The sequence below is a fragment of the Triticum dicoccoides genome, chromosome 4A (assembly GCF_002162155.2).
Source record: "Triticum dicoccoides isolate Atlit2015 ecotype Zavitan chromosome 4A, WEW_v2.0, whole genome shotgun sequence".
Lineage (NCBI taxonomy): Eukaryota > Viridiplantae > Streptophyta > Magnoliopsida > Poales > Poaceae > Triticum > Triticum dicoccoides.
Window position 1 is genome coordinate 571,022,807 of NC_041386.1, and position 10,104 is coordinate 571,032,910.

Below are 10,104 nucleotides of genomic sequence, written 5' to 3' on the forward strand. Positions count from 1 at the left end.
TTTTTCTTTTTTTGTTTCTTTTTTATTTTCAAGTTTAATTTATTTTTAAGAAGTTTATGTTTCAAAGATTGTCCGGAAACTTAAAAATAATCGTATTTTTAACGTTCATTGTTTGAAAAAATGTTTATGTGTTCGGAAATTGTTCATAAATTCAAAAGGCACATTTTAAAAAAATTCTTCGAGAATTTTAAAAAATGTTTCCGTTTTTAAAAAGTTGTTAGGAATGTTTTTTTTTGTTTTTTTCAGAACTTTTAAAATAATTACAGAGATTTAAAAAATGTTCACAAATTTCAAAAAATATTCTAGTTTTCAAATTTTTGGCCATGTATTAAAAGATTGTTCACGTTTCAAATTTATTTGAGATTTTCAAAACTGTTCTTCATTTCTAAATTAGTTCTAAAAATTTAAAATATGTTTGTGATTTTAAAATCCGTTCCTGTTCTGCTCGAGCTACCTTCATCCATGTCGACTGCGGTGGATGGATGGGGAGCTACCTTCGTCCACTTCGACCTTTCGCACACAATTGGCGATCGAGCAGTAACCTGGGCCGGTAGATTAACGTGTTCATCGTTTCCGGTTTTGGGAACCTTCTAGAGTTTGCTTGAACCGGTTTTCCTTTTTTTTTTTCTTTCTTCTTTCTTCTTTCGTTTCTTTTCCTTTTCTATTTCTTTTTTCTTTTTTTGTTTCTTTTTTATTTTCAAGTTTAATTTATTTTTAAGAAGTTTATGTTTCAAAGATTGTCCGGAAACTTAAAAATAATCGTATTTTTAACGTTCATTGTTTGAAAAAATGTTTATGTGTTCGGAAATTGTTCATAAATTCAAAAGGCACATTTTAAAAAAATTCTTCGAGAATTTTAAAAAATGTTTCCGTTTTTAAAAAGTTGTTAGGAATGTTTTTTTTTGTTTTTTTCAGAACTTTTAAAATAATTACAGAGATTTAAAAAATGTTCACAAATTTCAAAAAATATTCTAGTTTTCAAATTTTTGGCCATGTATTAAAAGATTGTTCACGTTTCAAATTTATTTGAGATTTTCAAAACTGTTCTTCATTTCTAAATTAGTTCTAAAAATTTAAAATATGTTTGTGATTTTAAAATCCGTTCCTGTTCTGCTCGAGCTACCTTCATCCATGTCGACTGCGGTGGATGGATGGGGAGCTACCTTCGTCCACTTCGACCTTTCGCACACAATTGGCGATCGAGCGGTAACCTGGGCCGGTAGATTAACGTGTTCATCGTTTCCGGTTTCGGGAACCTTCTAGAGTTTGCCTGAACCGGTTTTCCTATTTTTTTTCTTTCTTCTTTCTTCTTTCGTTTCTTTTCCTTTTCTGTTTATTTTTTCTTTTTTTGTTTCTCTTTTATTTTCAAGTTTAATTTATTTTTAAGAAGTTTATGTTTCAAAGATTGTCCGGAAACTTAAAAATAATCGTATTTTTAACGTTCATTGTTTGAAAAAATGTTTATGTGTTCGGAAATTGTTCATAAATTCAAAAGGCACATTTTAAAAAAATTCTTCGAGAATTTAAAAAAATGTTTCCGTTTTTAAAAAGTTGTTAGGAATGTTTTTTTTGTTTTTTTCAGAACTTTTAAAATAATTACAGAGACTTAAAAAATGTTCACAAATTTCAAAAAATATTCTAGTTTTCAAATTTTTGGCCATGTATTAAAAGATTGTTCACGTTTCAAATTTATTTGAGATTTTCAAAACTGTTCTCCATTTCTAAATTAGTTCTAAAAAATTAAAATATGTTTGTGATTTTAAAATTCGTTCCTGTTTTGAAATTTTGTTCAGAAATTCAGAAAATATTCTTGTTTACGAAAACAATTTCAAAAATTTCAAATTTTGTTCGCCAGTTAAGAAGATTGTTCGGGTTTGTCAAAATTTGTTCATAAGTTCAAAAAGTAATTCAAATTTTGGAATATTATTTGGGATTCTTTCAAATATTGTTAAGTCTGCTACTGCTATTACTCCCTCCGTTCCAAAATAGATGACCCAACTTTATATTAAAATTAATACAAAGTTGAGTCATCTATTTTGGTACAGAGGAAGTACTTTTTAACTATCACGTTGCATTTCTGTCATGAGTCCTCTTCGATCGTAATGGCTAGCAGCGAGCACAATTGAGCAGGTTGTTGTGGGTTTGATTCCAGCAAGCGCGAACAACCTTTTTTGCAATATTTCAGCATCCCATTCGCGGTGCACTGGGCCGGCCCAGTCGGACGCATCATGTGTGATGGGGCATGTATTTGTCGGGAGAAACTAGTTAACGAGCGTTTCTTTAAGAGCCTCGCGACGATCAGCGTCACTTGGCGCGCTCTTAGTTATTCGCTACGTGTCGCGCTTTAGGCGTTTCCTTCGAAATTTGTTTTTTTTTCGCACGCGCTTTCGGTTTTTTAAACGGTTTTTTCCCAGGTTTTTTCGACGTTTTGGTTTTCCACCGGTCTTTCTTAGCTTTTTAATGAAAAAATTCGAAAAAAAATTATTTCTCGCGAAAAAACATGTTTTTTTCCTTTCATGAGAGTTATGGTTTTGCTTCCGCGAGAGGCATGGTTTTGCTTTCCCGAGAGTCACGGCCGTGCCTCTCGAGAACAGAAAAAAAAATGTTTTCTGTTTTTTTCTTTTCCGAGAGTCAGGGTTTTGCTTTCGCGAGAGGCACAGGTGTGCTTATGCGAGAGTCACGGCCGTGCCTCTCGGAAACGAAAAAAAACGTGTTTTCTGTTTCTTTTTCTTTCGTGAGAGGCACGGTTTTGCTTCCGCGAGAAGCATGGTTGTGATTTCGCGAGAGTCACGGCCGTGCCTCTCGGAAAGGGAAATTTTTGTTTTCTATTTATTTTTTTCGCGAGAATCACGGTTTTGCTTCCGCAAGAGTCACGGTTGTGCTTTCGCGAGAGTCACGTCCGTGCCTTCTTAGAAACGAAAAAAAACATGTTTTCTCTTTTTTTTCCACGAGAGCCGCGGTTTTGCTTCCGCAAGAGGCACGGACGTGTCTTTTTCGGAAAGGGAAAACCCCCGTGCTCCTGGTTCAGTTTTTTCGTCCGTTTTTTCGTGAAAAAAATCGTCAAAATCTATCAGCATGGAATCTAATTTTGAAGATCTCGACGCGAGGAATCCAACGGTGAAAGCGATTCGAGATTTGGACGCACGATTTGAGATATAAAACGTTTTGAATAAACGGATTTACAAAAAAAAAAACTCACAGGTTGCGACAAGTGGCGCGCTGCATATGCACCACTTGTCGCAACTAGGGAAATTGGAGTGGTTTTTACAACGAATACTTTTTAATTAGCGATTTCGGTATTTGCCACAAAATTTGACACTTATGAGTCGAACGCACTCTGTGCGATGGGGCATGTATTTGTCGCAGAATGCGGCGCATAGGACAGGAGCTCCCTCGACTGGATCCATGGTGAGGCTGGTCACTTCGTATGCGGGTCGCCGGGTCGGTCTTGCTGACTCTCTTGGCGTACAAAGCCAGTGAACGTATCCACGCCGACTCGCCGCGTAAATCCCAATCAGCACGGATTAACAAGAGTTAATGTCATTCCAGATGCAGTTAGCATGAAAGTTTGCGCGGCTGGTCCAAAAGAAGTTCTGCGAAACGAGGTTCCTTGAAGACCCTGATCGCCATGTGGCAACAGTTCGGGATCGAGGGAAATGTTTCTTCACGACTTCATATACTCCCACAAGGTGGAGTAGTATTCAGTTTATTACGCCCACTAAACTATAAATTTGTAAGATGGAACTATTAAAAAAATCTGTTTAGGACACATCTAGATGTGACATAGTTAATCTGATGTCTATTATGTTTATGGTCTATTTCTTTTTGTCTCAGTTTTTTTTTGGTTCCTCGTTGTTGTGTATTTGTGTGAGCTTAAATGTGACATCTTTAGAAAACATTTAGATGTGAATTAGACAAACTGTTAAAAAATATTATCTATATAAAGTAATATAAGACGTTTTAAACACTTGTGTCGTAGATTACTCTACAGAGTTAGTACTATAACTCACATCGGCAAAGATTTAAATAGCAACTTTTATAGTACATGGCTCGTGCCTTGCAATGGAGTATAATTAAAGATATCTTTAAAGTAAAAAATGCTTTTAAAGTAGAACACTAAGTTTTTCTTCTCACTAAGAAAGCCGACAAGGATTTTATGCTTCTTGATGGCGTCACCGTCGATATGCCTCATCTCCTCTGGTATTAGGGTCATGGAGGTATAGTGGATCATGAACCTTGCCGATGTCATACTTAGGAAGGAGAGGCGGCGACGTGTCCCTGAAGATGAAATAAGGGGCTGTTTGGTTTTAGGACTAGCATTGCCACGCTTTGTCACACATTTTTGCCAAACTTGACTAAGGTTAGTTCATCAAAATGAGAGCCACAAGTTGGCAAGCCTAAGGGAATCTTGCCACACTTTTTGTGTGTATACCATGTGGGGTCCAAGTGTAGCTTGCCTAAGATGTGGCTTGAACCAAACACTCACCTAAGTTGGTCAAACTTGCCTAACCTTAGGTGTGGCAATCTTTGGCAAAGTTAGTCACAAACCAAACAGCCCCTAAGATTCTCCCCACCAAGCTCTCATACCTTGAGCATATTTCTTATCATTTTTATTGGACTAACTAATTAATTCAGTGCTTAGTTCTAGTTTTTTTGTGTTTCTGAATATCATGGAAAACATGTATTTTAACCCCCTGAAAAAATCCAGAAAAATATACTAGGATTGTTTTCCACCAAGAGACATCCAGTGTAAATGGGTTTGGGCCAGAAGGACCCCAAGGTGCCTAGGTGCCCTATATAGGCGCTCACAACCCAGGGGTGACTAAGCACTGGGAAAACCTTTTGGAGACATCCTTTGGCCGCAAACTTGCCCCTAAAGTTTTTCCACCATCCTATTTTGCAAAAAAATAGGGTTACGGATCTCCGAGCAAAGATAAAATGGTGACAAGAGGTAGATTGCAGTAACCAAAAACAGACTCCCCCTTGGGAGTGAGATCCAGTCTCGAAGAAGCTCTCGACCTTCATAGCCATGGTCAAGAAATATAAGAGCATAAACCCTTCACCCACCTAGGGGGTGGCCAAAGAAGAAGAAGGAGGGGGTTCTCTCCATGGTGTAAGGATAGTCGTGTAAGTGACATACACATTTGAGAGAGTAGGAAACCTACCTTTAGTTCCTAAGGGGTATTCACTCTCTATACTTCCACTTCCATTTTGAACAATGCTACGTTGAATATTCTCGTTTGCCCTTTTTTGTTTTGTCATCTGAATAAGACTTAAGAAGTAAGAAAGAATATGACCGAAGAAGACAATGACTACAACTGATAACTAAAATTAAAATAAATGAATAAGATTGAAAACGAAAATAATAAGCACCTAATATGTCAACAAGCTAATAGGCAAACAAAACTAAGAAGGGTATCGAGAGGGTCAATGAACATGACTAACTAGATTTAACCAAATAATGAAAAACGGAAGACTAGGGCTAGTTCTACTGAAAAATAATAACTGGAAGGTATTCATCCTTAGGGGTACCGAAGACTACAAATTAATGCCTTGGAATAAGAACTAAAAAACTAGTGAACAAGCAACTAACTGACATAAATTAAGAAAATGACACCTAACTTTGAAACTATTGACGACCATATAGTAAAAATTCCTCGTTTCAGGTTTAGGGGTGAAGAAAGTCGCAAAGACACGGTTCTAACCTACTAAACTACTCCCTCTGTTCTTAAATAGATGACTCAACTTTATACTAACTTGTTGGGTCATCTATTTAGGAGCAGAGGGAGTAGCATCCAAGGAGGAGACCCCCCCCCCTCCCAAATCCCCGGCCGATTTAAGAAGTCCAATTTCCACCAAACATAGCAACAGCCTACTAAAACCTACTAAGGAGGTGGTTAGCACAATTTCAACATGATTTCACACAAAAGTTTTAGCACGATTAAATGAGGGTTTTAGCATAATTTCAAATTGGAAAATGGTGTACAACACCGTCGTGTGTGACCTCCAAGCAACTAAGCAAGGCAGAGCGATGCAAAAACCGAGGGGGTGGTGGGTAAAGTGGGAGATGGGGAAAAGCTTAGTGTACCTTCCACCCGTTTGGTGAAGACGGCTGCTTCCGGCCTCCCCTGCGAGAGCTTCCTGTTGACGAACCTGATGGCACGCATCCACCGACCTCCTCCACGACAACCAGCCTCCCTCTTTCGAGAGCTGCTTACAGGTAGTTGGCCATGCTCCATGACCTCTCGCTAGCCCTCGCTGACGGGGGCACACCTTCCTCCATCGCATCCGCCTCCCTCCCTCCATTCCTCCGCTACGCAACGCCATGGGCCACGTACCATCCCAAAAAGAATCACATCCTACAAATCAAGTGGGCGACCCCACCAATCCAGTCAGCAACCGACGCCCGCGCAGTTAAGAAGGTGGAATTAGGGACAGGCGAATCCTGTACGACCCGTTTGTGAGAGAGCTCGTCGTGGGGGTGACCCACCTGACAGACCCGGTCGTACAGGATTATTTTGCGAATGAGGGCGCAAGCGATGCTAAGATTCGTGGACAATCGGACGGCAAAAAGAAAACAGCCCGGAGGCCAAATGAAAACCAGATGGCCGGAAATTACGGAAACTGCTCCCCATACTCCTCCTCTGTGGAAGATCGCTCCAAAAAAAAAGATGAGCCGCCAAATATCCGCGTCATGCTGCGTCGGACGCAATACCGTGCGCCGCGCCTCATCCTCGAGCGAGGCGAGCGCGCGCGTGGCCCTCGACGACGTGACCCGAGCCCCCATAGTCAAAGCCAATAATTCCATTCCCAATTCCCTACTCGCCATCGCCATTGGCGGGCTGGAGCAACCCTTGTCAAACTTCTCCACCCCACATCGCAAATTAAATTCCCTCTCGCCTGTCGCCCGCTAGCTCTGCCTCATCCTCCCATACGCCGTCTCGCCCGGCGCAAAGTTTATAATCCCGGCGCGAGATCGAGATCGAGAGAGGCGCCGAGGGTGCATCGTGCATGGTTTAATTTGTGGCGCGACTGCGGGAGCCGGAGAGCGAGCGTGTTAAATATGGGCATCCTGGATCACTCGGAGGAGGAGGAGGAGGAGGAGGGGAGCCACTGCGGCGGAGGCGCGAGGTTTGGGGCGCGGCGGCAGAAGCCGAGGTCCAAGAGCCACCACCAGCTGCTGCTCATGGACAGCGTCGGCGGGGGCAAGGCCGGCGCGGACGGGGAGTGCGCATCGGAGGAGGAGGAGATCGTGCCGCTGCCGGAGTACGAGCGGCTGTCCCAATCCGCGCGCCTCCCGGACGACGACCGGGCTGGCGCCGAGGACCCGCCTCCCCCGGCCGAGCGGGGCGCGTCCCTGACGCCCCCGCCGCGGCAGCAGCAGAAGCCGGCGGCGTGGAGGCTGCTCCAGTACGTGCGGTCGATGCACAGGTCGTCGGCGGGGGTCGTGGTCGCCGGCGCGTACTGCGGCGGCTCGTCGGACGGCGACTCCAAGAGCTCCGACGGCGAGAAGGAGGGGGTCGACGGCGATGGAGATGAGGAGGGGAGGAAGGAGAAGGAGCAGCGGAAGAAGAAGCGCTCCTCGTGGCTGCCGGACCCCGACCGCCGGTGGCCGGTGCAGGGGTTCTACTAGGGTGCAGGTCTTCGCCGTGTGTCGTGGACTTGTCGTCGCGTTTAATTCTCTTCGTTGATTCGACTACTAGTACGTGCTGTGTCTGACGTGTCACCTACTCTGTGTCTTCGCTGATCTTGTTCAGGTTTGTTTCCTTTCCCTTTCCTCGTGGTTTCGATGTCGTTGACGATGAGCAGCAAAATGATGGCTACTCCTCTATCTACATTGGCTTTCCTTCTGAGTTGTGACCCTTGAGTTTTCCGGTCGATCGAAGCTAGGTGTGCATGCGTGTGTTCATATTTTCTTGCCAAGGTTGAGAAGAAGATGCAAAGATCGTGCGAAAGATTTCGCACGCCAAAATCCGCGGTCAATAGCTCTTGGAGACAAACTCCGAATTCAAGCCGATCTTGTTTCGCGATAATCTTAAAGTGTGAGTGTGATTTAGTAGCAACAATGCACAGTGGAAACACACCATACAATTGAGGCAATGAGTTGACACACGTGATGCAAATTGAAAGCACGTCATCAACCACATTGTTGTCAATTACACCATGTTCTTTTGTGAGCAGTTACTATAACACGTTCCGCCAAATTTCATCAAGCCTTCCCCGCAAAAAAAAATCATCAAGCCTAGAAGAGACTATCAAAGGGAAATGCCCTATGCCTCTGGAGTTTTCGGTGAAACCTCATACGCCGCATGTCGATGATCCCCCAAGCATACCATGGCCATGCCCACCTTCGGGGCGGGCTGCACTTTCGGTCGATAGCTCCTTCGGCTCAAATGATGGTAATGCTGGGACAAGGACGATTTTAAGAGATGACAAGGATACGATGATCTTCGCTGCTTACAGAGGGCTGTTTCATTGCAATGAGTCGCTTGCCCGGCCGTCCTCTTCTCCAGCGTGACAATGCTCCGCGACGAGGAGCCGCCACCACCACAACCATCAAGGTAGTGTAGGAGGCGCCCGCGTGTCTTCGAGAACGCCGGCGGCACCTCCTCTTTCACGGTCTTGCCGTGCCAGTCTTGTCGTGATCCAAACAACCATATATATACAAAGTCTTGCAGTCCAAGTATTTCTTGGATACTTCTTTCCGGAGAGCTCAATCCAATGTCTCTAAACATGCATTTTAGGCATCCATTCTAAAAGTCAGACCTATCTTCTTTGTACCAACTCACACAAAAGGCAGCGTTTCTCGCTCTCCATGGGATAACTCTTGGGACTCTATTTATCATCACCTTGTTATCTAAGGATAGTAATTTTGTTTACCCTGCTCTGGTAAAAGACTTTGGGTCCCTAATTAAAAAAACAATGGAATGTTGAACTTATTGACTCTCTCTGTTATGTTGATACAACTTATAAAGCAGGTTCCAATTATTCACTCAGATGACAATGATCTCTTGCGCTGGAAACTAATACCCACAGGGAAATTCTCTTCCAAGAGTGCATGCAAGCTTTGGAAGGCAAAGGATATGGTACCAAGGATTCAAACATTTACATGGAGATTACTTAGGATAGCGCTTCCAATGGGTAAAAGAGCAGGCAACTACTCAAAACATATATAAGTAAATTATGCAAAAGATGTGATACTGAAGAGGATGATTTGCACATATTTTTCAATTGCCCCTTTGCTAGAGCTGATTGGTTTGCAAATCCTTGGCATATGAGAACTGATCTTTTAATGCAAAACTCTGATTCTCTAGCCTTTGTTGTTTTAAACATTCAGAGCTCTACTTTAAGCAACAAACTTTTTCAAAGGAAAGACACTTCTCCTGTGTGTGCGATGGCGGAAACGTCTTACCCGATGAGGGCGACATGTACGTGTTTATATAGCAGGGGCGCTCCTCCCTGTACAGCGCATACAAGTTGTTGGAGATTACATCTTGGAGAGAAAGAAAGATCTCTTAGATAGAGATAAACCTTAACAACCTAGTCTATCTAACTAGGACTCCTAAGAACCGAAGCAAACAAGATGGTGCGGCAGATATGATGCGTGTTTGACACCCCCCCTTAATCACAACTTCATTAAGTTGAGATTATGTCTGAAGTTCTCAAAGCTTCTCACAGGTAAAGCCTTAGTAAAACCATCTGCAAGCTGATCTTTGGAATGAATGAAGCGAATATCAAGTTGCTTTTGAGCAACTCTCTCTCGAACAAAATGAAAATCTATTTCAATATGCTTTGTTCTTGCATGAAAAACTGGATTAGCAGACAAATAAGTTGTACCAAGATTGTCACACCACACACATGGAGCTGGTGTGTTCTTTATACCCAGTTCTTTCAGCATGGATTGAACCCATATAATTTCAGTTGTAGCATTTGCAAGTGCTTTATATTCTGCCTCTGTGCTAGACCTGGAAACAGTGGCTTGTTTTCGAGCACACCATGAAATCAGATTTGGTCCAAAAAAGATTGCAAAGCCACCAGTGGAGCGCCTGTCATCCAAGCACCCTGCCCAGTCTGAGTCAGAAAAGGCACTAACCAGATTAGAGG

The 10,104-nt window shown here is 42.7% G+C and overlaps 1 protein-coding gene across 1 annotated transcript; it reads left to right on the forward strand.

Moving 5' to 3' along the window:
* Positions 1-6,727: 6,727 nt before the first annotated feature.
* On the forward strand, positions 6,728-7,835 carry LOC119286836. Its single transcript, XM_037566302.1, has one exon. It carries the CDS (start codon positions 7,064-7,066, stop codon positions 7,631-7,633), a length of 570 nt encoding a protein of 189 aa, XP_037422199.1. The 5' UTR covers positions 6,728-7,063; the 3' UTR covers positions 7,634-7,835.
* The last annotated feature ends 2,269 nt before the right edge of the window (positions 7,836-10,104 follow it).

Excerpts from the sequence above, each read along its gene's own strand:
- LOC119286836 (XM_037566302.1), top strand. The coding sequence starts at position 7,064 with ATGGGCATCCTGGATCACTCGGAGGAGGAGGAGGAGGAGGAGGGGAGC.